We start from the raw sequence: 18,316 nt of genomic DNA on the forward strand, positions 1-18,316 counted from the left end.
CAACTATTTATTGAAATGTATGTTTACCGATCTATAAGAACAATAGACTTTTGTACTTGTAAATTTACTACAATATCAAATATGAGTTCTAATAATTTAGAATGACAATTATTAAAAACATTTTTGACAACCGGTAAATAATATATCATATAATTACAAAAAACTTAAACCAACACCTTAATGTTCGCTGAGAGATTTATTAATTTAACTAACGTTTTTGGCTTACTCAATAAGCCATCTTCAGGTTTTAACTTTCGTTAGTTAAATTAATAAATCTCTCAGCGAACATTAAGGTGTTGGTTTAAGTTTTTTGTATATTGAATTCTGCTGGGTACGAGTGTGGTTTATACGCATATAATTACATTGAATTTTTATTTTTATGTAGAATTAGAAGATTAGTAGATAATGGTATATACGAAAAATTGAAACAGAAAGATTTGCCTTCAAAAAGAAGCAACAACAAAGAAAAATATCATCCACTTAGTATGGAAGACATTAGCAGCGCTTTGATATTATTGTTGTGTGGATATAATATTTCTTTTATAATTCTACTTGTTGAGAAATTGTTAAAAAGAAAGTAATTTAAATTATTTTTTTAAAAAGCATAAAACAATATCAATACCTGAAAAATTAAATACAGTATTTCTGTAAACATGTTTAAGCTACAATTGCAGTTGCACAAAGAAGTAACGATAATTTTCAGATAAAGCAATTATCATGTGTATTATTTCACAGTTTAAATAGTTATTATATTATATTATATTATACTATTGTGAAGATGATTCACCGACGTGTGACTATCCAATAGGAGCTAACGAAATATTTACTTCTTAAAATAAAATAAATTGACTTGGTTACGTTATTAATACAAGCAGCCAAAAACCTTCTGGTAAATACTTTCTCAAAATAAAGATTTCCTGGCACAAAACAAATGGAAAGGGTACTTCATACAATGAAGTCACGCAACACGTAAACAATCCGTACAGGCAATATGCAAAATAAATAGAAAATTAATTTATACATCTAAATCGAATTATACAAATAAATATAGTAAAGGGCGCAGTCAAGTTTAAAACATAAGATGTGTACACGATTGGCGACCGACCTGGTGCGCCAACAACATTTGATAAAGTTCCGAAAGTTCAGTTAGCAGTAACTGCTGATCAGGTTTGTCGGTCTAGACCACATTGATCAGGTCTAGACCACCTTGATCAGTCTAGATCAGACACCTTGCAACGATTTAGATGGTCGGTGGCTGGTAGCTATCTTTCGACGCCGAACAAACAGAGCCCTGGGTCCCGTTTCGACTCAAGCTTTGATGCCTTGACTGCTGTCGAAGCCGAATTCGATGAATATTTTCTGCTGCTAACGAACTGTCCGGACAGAGTAACGTCCCCGGGCGAGCCTCCTGACAACCCCCGTCTATCTGTTCTTTTTCACATTTCGAGATTCAACTCCCCCTTTCCCGCCTCGACCTTTACCCTCTACACTCGTCCACGGCGGGTCGGATGACCAACTGGTGTTTATCCGTCTAAATTTCAAAATTTCAACAGTCGCTTTCTCAACCCTCTTCTTGTAACGGCGACCGTTGCCAGCCCAAAAAAAAGGAGGGAATTGTGTCCACTCGATTCCATCCCGACAGGCGTTTTCGTAGATTAGGTCGTCATATTACCTGGTTATTTCCGATTTTACTGAAACTACCACGTGGCACGAAAACCTGTTACAAGAACGTAACTGCTCGACTTACTTCAAACATTGAATATTTATTTTTACAGTTATAATTGAATTAAGATTTTTTTCTTTCATAAATTCAAACTATGCTGAACACACAAACAAATCTACGAAGAAAGAATAACTTTCACTAGGAGTTCGTGTGAAAAACTGTTTCTTTAAAAAAGTTGGAAACGTGAAGAAACTCGAAACATCTTTACTGGCAAGGTGTTACTGAAGTGAAACCCTTATCCTATGTTCAGCGGATTAATCTACTTGCCAGTAATAAGTTATTCTACAGAGGAACAAGGTATACTGAATGCTAAATAACTCTATATAAATTATTCATAAAAAATATTTTAAAATCTTAGTGATTTTCTATATTGTTGCTAGATATGTTGCTTATAATAACTTTAACATGCAAAATCAATTTTTATGTATTGTAGAGAGCATTCTGTTTTCGAAACTGTTATACAACTCAGTATATTAACTGTACACAATTCAAATTATTATTCGCAATTAGAAATGTTGCGTGTCGTTGTACAAACATGAGAAGTTAATAGGCCTAATATTTGCTGCAAAATAATTTATTAATTTTAAGCTTGCTTATTCGTTCTTTTAAATTTATGCTTGTTATGCCATCTCACAGATAGTCAATAACCAACATGTATTTGTGGCAGGACTCTGAAAGTTCTTTACTTGTCAGAACCTGTAATATCTTGAATAATTGCGTCGATGCTGTCTTAACTTGCCCAGTAGCTTCAATAACTGCAGTATGTCACGTTGTGCAAATTGGGCAAAAATAGAAAATATGAGGTCATAAAGTAATAAAAATATGAAGTCTGCAAGTACGATGTTTTTCTTCATAAACCTGATTGTTAATGCCAAATGAACTGCCGAATTATCGGGCTTGATACCGCTATTAAAGCAGCCGAGGTAGACAAATTAAGAATTGTTTAGAGGAAAAGAAACATAGCAACGTATTTCGAAAACAAACTAGAAATGTTCGAGGCTACGGGTGAAAAAACACGTAACATTTGTCTTAAATGCATTAAAGACGATTCCACCCACAATAATATTTTGTATTGTTTTATTTAAAAAACGAAAATTACCTTCTCCGTTAAAAGTTTGATTTAAGTTAATTTTTTCTGTAAATCTTCGTCCGATGGCGATAATTATAATTAATTAATTCTTGAAGACAAAGTCCTTCCCAAATTAAGGGATCACCATTTATTGTGTTTCGGACATTACATTTTTGGCGACTGACCTTACCTTTTAGGCTACTAGCCGCCAAGCATTCCTTTAAAAACACAAACATATAGCTAATTAAAAATATAAACATTTTCAACAAACAGTTACTGGTGATGTACGGACGTCTTCTATTCTCCATCATACCTTCTTGGGGTTGTTTCGGCTTTTATCTACAACGAAATAGGCGCAGGTAAGGTCAGTCGCCAAAAATGTAATGTCCGGAACACAATAAATGGTGATCCCTTAATTTGGGAAGGACTTTGTCTTCAAGACTTAAAAATTTATAGAAAAAATTAATTAATTAACAAGCTTTAATATATTTTTTCTATTTGTAAAAATTTTTACGTAATTTAAAAGTAATTTTAATATGTATTTTTTACAGCATTATTAATATTATGATTTTGGACGTTGCGGAACGTATTAAATTACTTTCAAAAATGAAAATAATATCAAAAATATCTTGAAATCAAATGATATCCTAAAAAATTGATTATATCCCGGGATCAACCCGGGAAACAAGTCACTTTTTTCCGGGATCTCGGAACAAGCAAAAGACCGGGAAATGAGAAACCCTAGTGTTCACATAGTTAGTGGCTTTTGTGTATCTTTTTTCAATTATTTTACTATATTTAGAATCTGTTTCCTTCACGAACTTTCCACGTATACAATCTTCTCTTATGCCTTTGAAACAAAGTTTGTAATCACCATACTTTGTTCATTGCAAACTCAATTAAAATTTCTCCTATCCTGTTTGTTCTTCCCAATTTATGTTTCCCAATATTTTTTTTTGTTTTGTTTACCAAACAGAGCCTTCATATATTTTTCACTTAATTTATAGTTAATTTTTTAACTTCTTAGTAATATTTACTTAAATTCTAATGTAACATTATTCAAAACATTAGACATACAAAAAACAATAACACAGATGCTACGATCGGACACGAAAATGAAACTATCTATGTATTCAAATAACTATTGTGTATACGTCCACTGTTTATGGTAATCAGATGAGGCGATCAAGGCAGTGTCTTCACCAGAGGAACTAGAAGAGAAAAACCATCTATGATAAATAAATGAATTATAAATTTTATAGTAGTTTATGCCGCAAAATTGTTTATATATTCGAGAATAACCGCTTCGTTATTTAACATATTTTATGAATACATATGCGAGGGTATAAAAGTCGAAGAAATCTTCAAACTAAATAGGTTTCGTGTCCAGCTTTCAGTATTAACTTGAAATATTATTAAATATTTTACAATTAATGCAATAATTTTAGTTAGTATATTGCTGTATTTTAACTATTTGCATAAGTTTAATAATTTATAGTTTGCCAATAAAGTATTTTTCATAAATCAAAAAACAAAGTCGAAAAATTCAATTCTGTGTACGTATTTTACAATATAATCTGTTTGATACTCATTTGTTTTTGAAATAACGCTTTGTAAAAAATTCGCCGATTAAACAAAAAATGGAATATGCGTAACCAATTGCAAGAAGAATGAATGAACTCATCATATCGTTTAATATTAATGGATTATAGGATGATTTTTCTGTGTGTTTCGATGGTGGCATCGTATCACTTGTTAATTTCTTATAAACTCCAGAATCTCTTAAATGTCCAATTCTGAAATTGAAAAAGTATTATCAAAATTCTTAATCATATAACGTATTTTTAACGTACTTTTTTAAATAAGTAAAACGAACATTTACTTATCCAGAATATAATTAAAACTATTCAGTTCATTAGTTTAAAATACTGTTAACTACTTTTAATATCGACTTGAAAATCAGATCATAATTATATAATTCCAAATGATTAGAGAACTCGATAATCGAATTGATAAACACTTAAAAATGTATAATATTATAATTCAATCACTACAGGATATATATATATATTCGAAATAAAGTAGACATTATTTTTATATAAAATAGTAATTTTGGAAACTTTTTGAGTTTGAAGCTTTACATTAAACAACTTTACACATACCGATACAAATACAAGGTAACACATAACTGTGGATACATAGGAGTTTTAACTGTGGATAGGAGCTTTAAGTAATTTTGTTATTTTCGTTCTGCAAATATTTCTTTCGTGAAAATATTGTAAATAATCATCATTTTTAGGATTATTGCATTAATTATGCAAGAGAGCACACTACTTTGAGAAATAAGATGTAATCTTACTTCCTTTACACTCTAGCATTTTGTAAATTGTTTTAGTAGACTACACTTTAAGAAAAAATTTGACTGTTATAAAAATCTAGCAACGAGTTGCTTAACTTTCCCAGACAACATACAAAACCATCTATTAAATTTTAATACTTAAAAATATATAAACGTTATTTTATTATAAAATTGTGGAAAGCTTAAATTTGAGGGTAGAAATAGGTTTTATAAAATTATTTTTAATCAGAATAATAACTTAAATCGCCATTGGGAAAGACCCTATTAGAGATGACACGACAACCTTTATTTTCTCACCCTCTACTTTTAACTATCAAAATTTAGCATCAACCCTCCAATACAAAAATTTCTCTGCAAAATTTAAACACACAAAACTATTAGAAAATTTGTTTTTTATTAAAAAGTATGTTGAAATTTTATATATACATATAAAATTATAAATTATCAGGTATAAATGATTAAAATATATATAGATTTATAAAAACGTAAATTAAAACACTGTTTAAATTTCAAAGGAAATAGGGCATATTTAGCTGATAACATAAAGCATACTATTTTTTGAACGATAATATTCAACTCTGCTGATAAATTTCATATTATCGTTGGTAGATGTTTGAAACAAGTTGCTTTTTTCAAGTTTCCAAAATATACAGTTTCCATACGATGCTGAAAATAATAATAATAAAATTATAAAAATTTGTCATGGAGCATGTTCTAATGAACAGATGTGAACTTACTGCCGATTGCTATTTCATTTTCAAAGGGGTTCCATGAGAAACAAGTAGCCATTTCAATATTATTAAAAGAGTCAAATGTGAAAACGTCAGTCTTTGAATTTCTTAAATCGGTTATAGTAACCTGAAGGTCATAATGATAGCTATTTAGTACATATTTAAAAAAATATAAACTTACATTGTACTTACTTTTTTTCCAAACAGATATGCTATATAATATGGATTAAGAAAAGAACATTTTACTGCTTTTAAAACGTCAGAAAATCTGTTTTTGGTTCTAGCGACTGGCATTCTCATATCATATAGCTGTGCATTATGATCATTATATACTACGAAACACTTCTCCAAAGAATCATGACAAAAACACATCCTTACACGATCGCCTTCAAACCTCACTGATGACTTCTTTTTAAACATAAAATTATTTTTTAATCTAAATAGGAGTTTCTCCGACTGAAAGAAGAGCAAGATATTTTAATAATAATATTAATGGTAATAAAAGTATAATTAAATAAAAAATCCACACTTACTTCTAATGACCATATTTTGCATTCGCCATCAAATTGTACTGTAGATATATACATTGGATTCCAATAATTCCAGTCGCAGAACGTCACGGGACTCCAATCTATTATTGGCTATTAAGAGTTATAAAAAAAACGACAAAACATTTATACTTTGAAATGACATTAGTCGGTTAATCCTTGCTTTGTTCTAACTTCGTCACTTCATTATCCAAGATTTTGGTTAAAATATTTTTTTTATCACTTAATCCGTATAAAAGTGCCGTTTACCAAGGTTACTGATGGTTAAAAACAGATATTACGAAACAAGAAAACTTAAAATTTGGGCCTATTATTTATCCTATTATATTATATTAATTATCTATCCTATTATAATGAAGCGAAATTGAAATTTATTTTTTCAGTTTAAACAGAATAGTTCGAGATATGTCTTCAGCGTGGGTTGAATGTATTAAAAATACAAACCATATTTCTTTTTAAAAATCAAGTGTACTGCATTACTTGTCCATCGCATAAAAAAATGTAACCGGCAACATTTCATTCACCTCATTTTATTGAAGTAATTAGATTTAGCTAAAAACATCTTACTTGTAAAAGTTAGAATTGTAGATTTAGCTTTCAAGTAATAAGTACTGTGATTTATAGAATACGGAGATGTGCAGTAGATAGTTCTTGTATTGCGTATACTAGTGGATAATCATAATGATAAACACAATTGAAAAAATATATATACACACACACAAACACATTATCTGGTAAACTTTAAACACGTATGCAGGTTTTTGCAGCACAGACTCAATGGTAGTGTGGGTACGCATTTTCATAATCCTGTATACATATTTGCCTTTAATTGCACTTATTAATTTCATAAAATTATGAAAGTAAGACTCTTTTCGTAAAAAGAAGTATTTGTAAAAGCATTATTTTTTTAAAAAAAAAAGTATCGTTGCCGTGTCTGAAATCTGGCGAAACATTGCCAGATCTGACAACATTGTTCTGTTACCAGGTAGTGGCTAGAGAACAAAATGCAAGATCAAATGAAGAAAGGAAATTTTAGTCAGCTTTGCACAACGGTAAATAGACTTTATTATCCGGGTAAAACACGAATTGTCTTCTTGATTTATTTATCCATTATTGAATAACGTCAACAGGAATTACTCGAGACTTCGATAAAGCGTGCATTATACAGATAATCTATTAATGTAAACTATCCTAAGTATTTTTGGTAAAACACGTAACAAAGTTGGCATGACACCTCTAAACAACAGTCCTATCTACATTGATCACAAATTAAACTTTGAAAAATACAAAATATTGAAAATAAACAAACTTATTTTACCGAAATGACTATATAAATAGTAACTACATATTTTACTACTCTTACTACTATTTTTTTTTTTTATAAGAGTAACAAGCAAAAATCTAATCTGATTATAAAACTTCAATATTGTAACGTGTAAATAGTTAAAAATTAAAATGTAATGTTTGAAATAATAAGAAAAATATAAGAACCCGTACATACATGTACACGTATGAACTTACCGTTGGCGCTATCCATCGAAGCGTTAAATTAGAATCAGTTTTTTCATAAAGGCATAAATCGTCACCAGCAACCAGTAAATATTCTGGAAAACTTGCTATCACATCGGGAATCCACATACATCTACGAACAACTGATGGATACGCAACGGAATGTAGCAGTTTGAATTGGTCATTATCATCATTATAAGTCAAAACGTTCAACTGAATTTTGAATAATAGAGATAGTATATTAAAAATTATGGATTAACAATTCTAAAGTTTTAAAGAAATTCTACTTACAGTATTACCATTTACACTAGACGATCCAAAAGCGCATTTTTTACTAACTTTAACGTGGCCAGAAATATTTGATGAGATTTTGGAAACTGATAGGCTGCTTAATGTTTTAAAGTCTTGTTTGAAACATGATTCAGAGTTTACTTCTATTAAATTAATTGTATCGTTTAACATGATGTTAGTTTTGTTCACGATATCAATTTTTCAAGCAAGTTCTCGTATAACGATAGCAAAATTAACGATTTAAAACAGATTATTTTATAAAATACTTGCTTAAAATAAATTATTTGCTTCACTCGTAAAAGTAGAAATTAAAATTGAAGACAATTCGTCTTATAACTAATCCTTGCTGTTAAAATTTCGTCACTCTGAACAGCGCGATAAAACAAATTTTTTAATGTAATTTGCATAATGAGCAATAAAGTAGCCGTTATTCTGGACAATTAATTAATAAATTTTAATTTCTAAATAATTTTATTTTAACGCAATATTTTATATATAAATATTTAATGTAATTTAAATTTTAACCGAATATTTTAAAACATAAGAAAATTATACGTTACGTAATTTATATTTATAATGTTTAAAATTGTATCATTAAATACAAATACAATCTTTTAATTCTTTTGACAAATAAACCGAAGAATTTAATGATTGAATTATGGAAAAATACTAACGTTATGTTACACTATGTAAATCATGATGATTGAATTTTCTCTGCTTCGTTAATGGAAAAGTAACAAAACAATTCAAAAATTGCTTGATTTAAAAATATAATAAATGTTGGAGACGGCCAAAAAGTTTAGCAAATAATGTATCTATATTGCTGATAACTACACACATAACTTTAACATAGTTTGTAATATTTGTGAATAGAGTAAATTGTGGAAAATGCTGATAAAAGAAACACATTGACATGTATTGAAAAAGATAATTACAAATAATAGTAAAAAATCTATAATATTGTTTTAAATCTAAGAGTGTACAGGAATCACAAATATAAAATTTCTTTAAAAACTACGATAGTCTTGTTATATCGCGTATGTAGGAATACAAATCAAATAAAGGATATATCAGAAGGCACGATATAACAATAAGTTATTCCATGTAAAAATTTCCTAAGTACTTTATAATGTGCTTTATTTGCGGGACACGATATCTCATAAGTCGCACACATAGGTAAACTGTAATATTGTGGGTTTTTTTCCGTTTCAAAACAATTTTGACTCAAGACAAACCGTGGGAAATCATCATAAAGGTTTTAGGTAGTAACAGGTGACAATAGAGATCATTCTCAAACACCCAAAGCGAGCAGCAATTTCGCATACCACCATTGGAGACTTTTCGAAAAAGTTAAGAGTACAGAATCAATAGAAAACAAAGATCCTTCAAGACATTCTTCACCTCTACCATCTTCAAAATGTATAAAATAATTGAATATTTGGTTTGAATAACTGCGCACCAGAGCAACAATTTCGTGAAACATAATTTGAACAGCTACGAGATCCTATATATTCGCACTGTTGTAAAAATGCTATAATTAATATTATACCAATGAATAAATATTTTTTATTTTAATTCCTTCTGTTATAAACACGGTTGATTATTATTTTAAAAAAAGAAAACATTACAAAACCCCCACTAATTGCAACATTTTAATTTTCTATGGAGTATTGTATACCATGTATTGTACAATAAATAAATTTATCAATAACGAACTCTGCTTCATATCAATTTCGTTCTTATAAAATTTTTTCGATAGTAGTTGTACACATTGTTCGAATATAGTTGTATATTTGAATTTCCACTTTTAATCTATAGGATGCGAAGCATCATCCTGATTCTATGGTTCATTTGGTATTTTCCTATGTACAAATGACATTCTTTATCAAAAATGCATGTACAATTGTCCATATTTAGTTCAAATTATATTAATTTATAAATACTGAAACATTGGACAGGTTTCAAAAGGAAATTATCATGCCACAATTAAATGCAAATTAAGTCTTAATATTAATTGTTTTTCATATGTGAAAATTATTAATTTAAATAACTATTGCTGCTTATTAGCAAAAAACTATATACAAAAAGGATAATAAATAAATAATAAATATACAAAAAGGATTAAGTGGCAAATAATGTTGCGATGGAATGTTTACAAACACAACTGTAAATCGTGTGATTTTTTCTGCAAGAAATTTCATTATAGGTTAAAATTTTCCGTGCGATAAGAAAAAAGTTGAAAATAATCACTGTTTTAAGCACTGTGGATGATAAACTAGTGATCGAAATTAGCCCAGTAAATTATTTGGAAAGTCTTATTCAAAATGATATAACCAAACTTTTTATTACAATTTTCTCACCAATTCAATCGAAACATTACACTAAAATCTTCGTTTTCTAATTATTTTTATTTAAATATTGTCATGTATTGTTGCAACTATTTGGGCATGAGCTTCTAGGCTATATTGCCCCGTGGTAAAGTGTCACGAAATTGTCATGTAATAGTAGTTGTATGCGTTTATGATGGTTGTTATGTGGGGAATAAAGTTCACTGAGAGGTCTTTTAAGGGTAACTGACCTCTATTCAGGCGTTACAAACGTAAAAAAACTCGGAAAATTTCACATGGCCAGCCCGTCCTGTCGAGGCGCGAACCCACGACCGAACTCCCAGTTTCCAGGGAAAAGACCGCTTGGCCACTGTTGAGCCCTTTTATTTAAATTACAAAAAAAGCTGTCCTAAAAGGGAGTAATTCCTTATATTGTCTTATGAGCATTAATGTAAGTAATGTAAGAATTTTCATAAATTAATATAAATAAAATTTTGAAATATTTTAAAATCTAGATAATTTAGACTGCAATTAGAAAAGTAAGCAAACCAACGACAATTTGTTTGCCATTGGTTTGAGTTTATAAACTCTTTCCAACTAAAAGCAATTTGCCGAAAATTCTATTTTATTAAAACTGAAATTAATTTAAATGTATTTTTTCGAAATATAAATAAGTTGTTACTGCATAATTTATTGAGTTTAATAATTTAAAAAAATTAAAATACCTAAATAATTAGAACTTATTTTTTGTGTTACATTTTAGTGTTTATAAAACATTTAATAACAATTTGTTAAGAATCATATATAAAAATTATATTTCAGAAAAAATTAATGAAAAATATACATTTCAATTAAATATCCAATCATAAATTATATTTAAAAACTTATAAGAATTCTTCACCTTATAAGAATGCAAATCAGTTTTACTCGACATCCATTAAACTCCTATCAGAAGAAAGTTTATAAGTATTACAAGCCCATCTTTCTGAAATTTTACAAGTTTTTACTCCAAATTTATTACATTTTTTAAAGAAAAAATAAATATATTAAATTTAAAAATGAATGTTGCTTCGAAAAGTTCACTACCAAATGACGAAGAAAGCACTAGTTCCGATAAAAAAAGAAGAAAAATTGATTTTAGTAGTTTTCGTGTAGTTGAGAGTATTGAACTACGTCGTTTCTACAATGAAACTGAAAAGGAAGCAAATGTAAATGTATTAGATAGCATTTACGTGCCGTGTGTTACGAGTGAACTCAGCTGTAATTTAAGAAATGACGTTAAATGTACTTTCGGAGTTACTGATGGAGAAATGAATGCCGTATGTAATCAATTTACGATATCTTTCTTTTACCCATTAACAGAAATTTTGGTGTATAATTATGAATTATTTCTTTGATAAAATGTGTAGATTGAAACCATACATTGTGACAATGAAATGAAACTAAGTCACTTGTATACGTTTGAGAAACCTGCTGAAAAATGTAATGCTTCATGGATTCCAGATATACATGGAAATCTTCCTGAATATCTTCTGGCTGCTAGTGATAATTTATATCTGTATGAAGATGTAAATTCTAGTTTAATTCTCAGAGGATTTTTTGGAAACGTAAGTAATTTCAAAAATTTGATATATTTTATATTTATAGCTTTACTTTTTGCATCTTTTACCGTTATAAATCAACGTACTTACTATATATATAAAGACAAGAGGAGACATAAATTTAGAAATGAAAATTTTACAAGATAATTTTCATGGTAGTTGTTACATCAGATTTAGTTTCATCTCTTGCTTCAAAGATTAGTTATTCAAAATAACTTATAATTTTTAAATATTTATAATTATTTAATTAAGATATTATTATGTATAATTAGCGAAATTCAAATATATGTAGTATGTATGTAGTTTACTATTTGCTATAGTATGCTATAATATACCGAGTAGTTATAAAATAAGTATAGTAAAACCTGTCTATAGTGACCACCCACGGTTCCTTCAAAAATTGGTTTTTTAGACAGATTGTCATCCAATACACGTGGTCCAATACACATTTCTGTACGTATTTTGAGAACTTTTTAGCCATTTCTACTAAGCAAAAGTGGAGGTGAGCAAAAATATGCGATTTTTTTCAATGATAGAGCTATATTGGTATTTATTTTATTCCTATCGGATAAATCGATTTAGAAGAGTCGTCGTGATTTTATAAGACAGATTTAATACCAATATTATAAACATTAATACAATACTCGCATTTTCTCCATTATAATGCAAACTTTTTTTCCGACTTAATTCAACTTGGTTCTTTTCGTTCGCTCCTTTAGTTACGTGTATTACGTTATCGACATACTCTTGTTCGAACCGACCCGGGCCATTAGTCTCGAGTTTTTCGTGTTGTACTCGAATTGACGTCATTGAACTTACTCGTGTTACTATGACTCACATAATTGGTAGTCTCGAGTTACACCCATCGAGAGAATTCGAAAGGCGAGCGAAAATACGTCATATTCACTTGGTTACGTATGCCCTTAAGCATGATGGGATTATTTACAATGCGTCTGGGTTTGCGACTATAATGATTCGTCCAATCAACTTAACTGTAACAAGTTGTAAACAAATCAACGTGAATTGAGCGGCTCACTTGCCAAATCGATTAACTTCACAAAACAAAAAGAATAAAAATTCATGATTATTTTTTAAAATTTCCTTTAAACTTTTTTAAATTTAAAGAAACATTGAAGAATGTATTTTTATATATCGTTATATTTTTTAATATAACGATATATGAAATTAGTTACGTAAAAAATTTGAAAATAATGACTATTAAGGATTTACAAATCAAGTTAGTCGATTTGGCCTGTAAACGGCCTCAATTATTACAAAGAATTGCCTTTATCCCTTGGTTTAATTAAGTTAATTAAATATCTACTAATGTGAGGTAGATAACAAGGATTTATCACACCAGTGATAATACGCACAAACATTCAGGTATCAATGTAGTACTGTACATTTAATAAAACAAAAGGGGGGTACTGTACATTAAAAACCCGATTAGATGAGTAATTAACATGAAATAACCAAAAGGCATTTCGGACTATCGGAATAGTCCCTCTTCAGTTCTTATTACGCCCAATATAAAAAGGTTATATAATACTGAAAATTATACAAGACAAACAAACTGCTGTAAAAGTATGATCAGTGAACATTAAATGGGTGTAGAGGAGACAGACATATGCCCTTAATAATTTATAATAATAATAACATAAATTATATTATATAATTGATCAAAAAATTCGTTGTCTTTTTAAACAACGTCTTTCATCTCTTTCTAATGCTTCGATTGCGATAAAAATAGTATATTTGTCAGCCATTTTCACTTTCGTGTAGTGATCTCACATGCTCGACTCAATGTGAGTAGCAATTTACATGGTGGGATAGAAGAGCACGTAAGTTATAACTCGAGACTACCGATTTGACGTCAAAGTGTGAGATGGTACCACGTGACACCTTCAACGCGTTGGGAGTTGTAACACGAAAAACTCGAGATTAAGGGCCCTGAGGTGGGTTCGAACAAAAGTTTAGACTAATTCATTATATTAGGAGGGGGAAACGTTGTTGAGATGGGTTCGAACAATAGTTTAGACTAGATAAATTCGCGGAAGTGGTCGCTTATTACAGTTGTTGTATGTTGTTTCGGATCAAAAATCGATGCCCGCGGTCGCGTTACACAGGTGGTCGTTTAATACGGTAACTTATACGAAGACTATATATATAAACTATTCCCTGACAGAAATTTTTCGCCCGTTTTGACAGGTGCCTGTCGAATGCAGGTGGTTTTCTAAGCAGTTTTCACTTTATATTAGTAGCTTAAAGGAATATCCCAAATAAAACCTACATTGATACATTTACAATTTAAGAAGAGGAAAGAAGGGATTTAGAAAAAATTGCCGATAGAAGGCGCTACGATGCTTGGCGCTTCAATCACTATTGTAATGAAATGTGTTACAGTCAGTGGCGTAGCGTAGTGGGGGCGGCAGGGGCGGCACTTTTAGGGGGCGGCAAAATTTCACAATAAATACACAATACACATTACACCTATACAATACACAATAATGATGATTGTTCTTTGCCGAAAAGTTCTTTAGAATTACTGTATATTTTAGTCTTTTGAATTGAGATACCTATATAAGGGGGCGGCAAAATTTTCCTCCGCCCCGGGCGGCTGACACCCATGCTACGCCACTGGTTATAGTGGAGGTGTCTCAAACCTAAATGCTTTAATTACAAGATAGCATAACACATCTCTTTTGATGGGTTACATAACACTCGTTGTGCAGAGCCTAGAATATCAATATGTACAGTAGTCCAGCACAATGGAAATACCAATATTGTAGAAGCTGGACTGGATGGTCAACGCCAGGCAACAGCGTAATCACATTAACTATATTTTTCAATAAATTCCGGTGTGTCATCGGATTTTGCACCTTAATTCTTTCTTTTTGTAATACGCATTACATTTCAAACTGTACAGCACCCTCTATTGACAAATGTTTTCTTATTCCATTCTTTTTCCCCTTCTTAAATAGTAAGTTTACCAATTTCGGTTTCATTTAGGTTATTCTTTCAAGCTACCTACAGCTTCAAATAGACACTTTATAACTACTTGGAATATTATAATTTATTGATTTAATGCATTTATTTTCATATGTGCACTTGTAATGGCAAGAAATTATTCTTTATTTCTTAATATTATCTCTGTTTTGAAAAAGAATTTATAATTTTGTTTAAGATTTTCATCACATTTTCAACAATTCACATCTCAGGAGAAAGTATCGATGAGCCATATTTACGAATTATTATTCTGCAACTATAGTGCTTCAGAGATTTTCCATATATAGTAGATAAATGGCAAACACACCTTTCACAGGGCCAATTTTACATCGATAACAAAACAATATTCTTGTTTATTATTTTGAAACGTTGCTGTATTACTTTTACAGGTTCAACGAAATAATCCAATAATTTCATGTGGATGGTGTACTCATGATCCTCAGTATGTAGGCAGTGTGCAGCAGAATGGTGATTGTAGTATATGGTCACTTGATGTAAGTTGTTTCTTATATATTTGAATGGATTATAAAATTCCCATTTCAAATGTATTTTCATTTATTTACAACAGAGAAAAGACGAAGTCATTATTTTCGACCTTCAACATTTTTATAATTCAAATTGGAGTAATGTTGATACTAATGTAGGAATGTGTTTTTTTCAAGGTAGTTTCAAGCATTGCTTTATGACGTATAATGGCAACACATTGAATTTTGTAAATGATATAAGATGTCCTGCAAATTCTTGTGTACACAATTTCGAGAATCCAATTTTTACGGTCAAAAGCTCGCTTCTTCGACCTTGGCTTGTTGCATGTGCCGAAAGAAAAAATGTAAATTAATTTAAATATATTTAATGTTATTTACAATTAACGTTTTATTCTAAATTTTCCAGGTGTCAATTATAGACGTTAGATTTCCAAATCAAGTATGTTCCTCAATGTCTTCCTTTGATCCATATGATAATGCAACTTGCTTTTCGTGGTCATTGCATGGCGAGATTGCAATTGGAAGTATGAGCAATTTTATAAATGTTTTATTTATTGACCTTTCTAAAAATCAAAGCTAATATGGGAATGTATATTTTTAAACAGCCGAAGAAGGAAAATTTATATTTTGGAGTCCAGAAAAAAATGAAATTCAAAAGGTCTACGACATCAATTTCGGATATATATACTCCATGGAATATCATCGCAGTGCAGCAGACATTTTGTTTGTTTGCCATTAATGTTTCTAATACCTATTTTATTCTAAAATGTAACTGTAATTTCATATCCTTCCATAATGTTTTGAAACTTTTTACTGAAAAATTATCTTTTATTGACGTTATATGTATTAACTTTGTAAAAACTCTTTTATATGTTTTTACTATTACTTTGTAAAAACTCTTTTATATGTATTTAACTTTGTAAAAACTTTTTTATGTATTTTATAATGATATATTAGCACAGCTTTTTGATACCCTTCTATGTTAAAAGGAACTTTTGAGGGTTTTAATCGAAATTTTTTCAGAAATACTTTTACATAAATTTGTTTTCGAACCATATTACTGTGTTACGTGTATAGATATTTGAATTTTCAATGTGTTCATTATTAACTATTTTCGACATAATTTCAGATAATAACGGAAACTGTAGTTACAACTTTTGTCGCCTTCTGAAATAAATGACTTTTTTAAAATATAGTTTTACATTAAGAATTTTTAAACTCTTGAGAAAAACTATAAGACATCCTGTATGACTGTGGTAAAAATATAATAAAATATTTATTCAATTATTAATATAATAATTTCTTTGTTATATAATTCAGTCGTTTTATAGATTTTAAAATATGATTGTGTGATTTAAGAAAACTAATACTTGTTTATTGCTGCACTAGGTGCTACTTATAGTAAAAATATCTGCAATTACAACTAAGTCTAACTTAATCAGAATTAGCATGTATATAAACTTATGAACCATTATACAAGAATCGCTTATTGTAATCAAAAATTCTATTATTAATAGCATAATAAATATAAGTTTCAAGTTAGTTACACGATTATCACCGATAGGTATAAATTGATAGTATTCATTTTTAAATATTTTAAACAGTTAAGTCATACTGTGTGTGTGGTTAGTTAATTAAACAAGAAATTATTAATATAAAATTATAAAATTTTTCAGATAACAATTAAATGAGTTAGGAAACCAATAACATAATTTGTTTTATATAAAAGAAAAAACGCCATTGGATTACATTCTTAACCTTATGTCAACTGGAAGCACTTTTTATTGATAACTTTAACCCTTTCCTGGCGGCGATCAACAGAACATTTTTGACTAGAATTCGTCATGCGACGCATTTTTTGCATTTTTTGGATAATTTTAAATCGCGATATTTCGCTTCAAATTCGTGCTATGTTTAATCTGATTTTTGTGTTTGATTAAAAATTTTACAGTTTACGATTGTTTAATTTATAGTTTAATACAAATTTAAAATATTAAAATTTGGAGTTTACGACAAAAAAAAAAAAAAAAAAAAATTCATTTACAGAGAATCGCTGAACTTTGTGCATCTAGTAGGTAGACACATCTATCTTTTTTTAAACAAAATAAACCCCATCTCTCTAGCTAGAGCGGGGAGTTATTGCCATTATTTACACTATGTCTGTAATTACTTAGCAAGGAGTCCATTGTTATCGTAAAGCGACACGTTCAAGTTTATCATCATATATTTGTGCTTAAAATAGTAAATATTTGACACTTTTTATATATTTTTTCAATGCTTTATACAATAATACACTAAAATAAGCGATTAGTTAATTCTTTCCTGCAATTACGCAATATCCGGAAGTAATGAGTTTCCCGGTAAATTTTTCAGCTAGACGCTTTTGATAAGAAATCTTCTTGTCTAAGTAAAGTCAAATAACATGAAATCTAGTAGAATTATGGCCCTAAAAAATATATAGCTATTTTTTAACGTTTGTTTACATTCTGACTTTAATCACGTGGACTGGATCTTCGCGGAAAAATCCCGACCAGATGGGTCTAAAAAAACTCTCATTCGTTGAAGTTGATTCATTCATAATATAAATTACCAATTAGAGCGTAATAGGCGTAGAAACAAAAATTTTAAAGCCCATTAACAGCAAGTAGATCTCCCATAAACTTACTA

At 29.4% G+C, this 18,316-nt stretch overlaps 3 protein-coding genes across 3 annotated transcripts in view; 2 read left to right on the forward strand and 1 right to left on the reverse strand.

The window, feature by feature from the left end:
- The window catches only part of LOC136979485 (glutamate receptor ionotropic, kainate glr-3-like), an 89,624-nt gene extending 89,043 nt beyond the window's left edge, over window positions 1-581 (forward strand). The window contains exon 8 of the mRNA XM_067275493.1: window positions 386-581. Within this exon, the coding sequence (XP_067131594.1) occupies window positions 386-581 (196 nt within the window). The remainder of the gene's footprint in view (window positions 1-385) is intronic.
- Window positions 582-5,661: 5,080 nt separating this feature from the next.
- LOC136979532 (uncharacterized) lies at window positions 5,662-8,560 on the reverse strand. The gene is made up of 6 exons (XM_067275536.1): window positions 8,231-8,560; window positions 7,952-8,152; window positions 6,416-6,523; window positions 6,075-6,338; window positions 5,889-6,009; window positions 5,662-5,817 (listed from the first exon to the last, which is right to left on the reverse strand). The coding sequence occupies exons 1-6, from the start codon at window positions 8,399-8,401 to the stop codon at window positions 5,681-5,683; spliced, it is 1,002 nt and encodes a 333-aa protein (XP_067131637.1). The 5' UTR covers window positions 8,402-8,560; the 3' UTR covers window positions 5,662-5,680.
- Window positions 8,561-11,615: 3,055 nt separating this feature from the next.
- LOC136979486 (uncharacterized) lies at window positions 11,616-16,472 on the forward strand. The gene is made up of 6 exons (XM_067275494.1): window positions 11,616-11,876; window positions 11,967-12,164; window positions 15,554-15,658; window positions 15,733-15,993; window positions 16,056-16,173; window positions 16,255-16,472. Exons 1-6 carry the CDS (start codon window positions 11,616-11,618, stop codon window positions 16,386-16,388), a joined length of 1,077 nt encoding a protein of 358 aa, XP_067131595.1. The 3' UTR covers window positions 16,389-16,472.
- The last annotated feature ends 1,844 nt before the right edge of the window (window positions 16,473-18,316 follow it).

The sequence above is a fragment of the Centruroides vittatus genome, unplaced genomic scaffold (assembly GCF_030686945.1).
Source record: "Centruroides vittatus isolate TY-2023 unplaced genomic scaffold, ASM3068694v2 contig_628, whole genome shotgun sequence".
NCBI classification, from domain to species: Eukaryota; Metazoa; Arthropoda; class Arachnida; order Scorpiones; family Buthidae; genus Centruroides; species Centruroides vittatus.

Bases quoted from the DNA above. Each gene is read 5' to 3' on its own strand.
- LOC136979532 (XM_067275536.1), bottom strand. From the start codon at position 8,401: ATGTTAAACGATACAATTAATTTAATAGAAGTAAACTCTGAATCATGT. The intron at 8,153-8,230 runs GTAAGTAGAATT...TTCAAAATTCAG, and splicing joins CTAGTGTAAATGGTAATACT to TTGAACGTTTTGACTTATAA. The intron at 6,339-6,415 runs GTAAGTGTGGAT...CTCTTCTTTCAG, and splicing joins GCAAAATATGGTCATTAGAA to TCGGAGAAACTCCTATTTAG.
- LOC136979486 (XM_067275494.1), top strand. From the start codon at position 11,616: ATGAATGTTGCTTCGAAAAGTTCACTACCAAATGACGAAGAAAGCACT. The intron at 12,165-15,553 runs GTAAGTAATTTC...TTACTTTTACAG, and splicing joins TCAGAGGATTTTTTGGAAAC to GTTCAACGAAATAATCCAAT. The intron at 16,174-16,254 runs GTATGAGCAATT...ATTTTTAAACAG, and splicing joins TGGCGAGATTGCAATTGGAA to CCGAAGAAGGAAAATTTATA.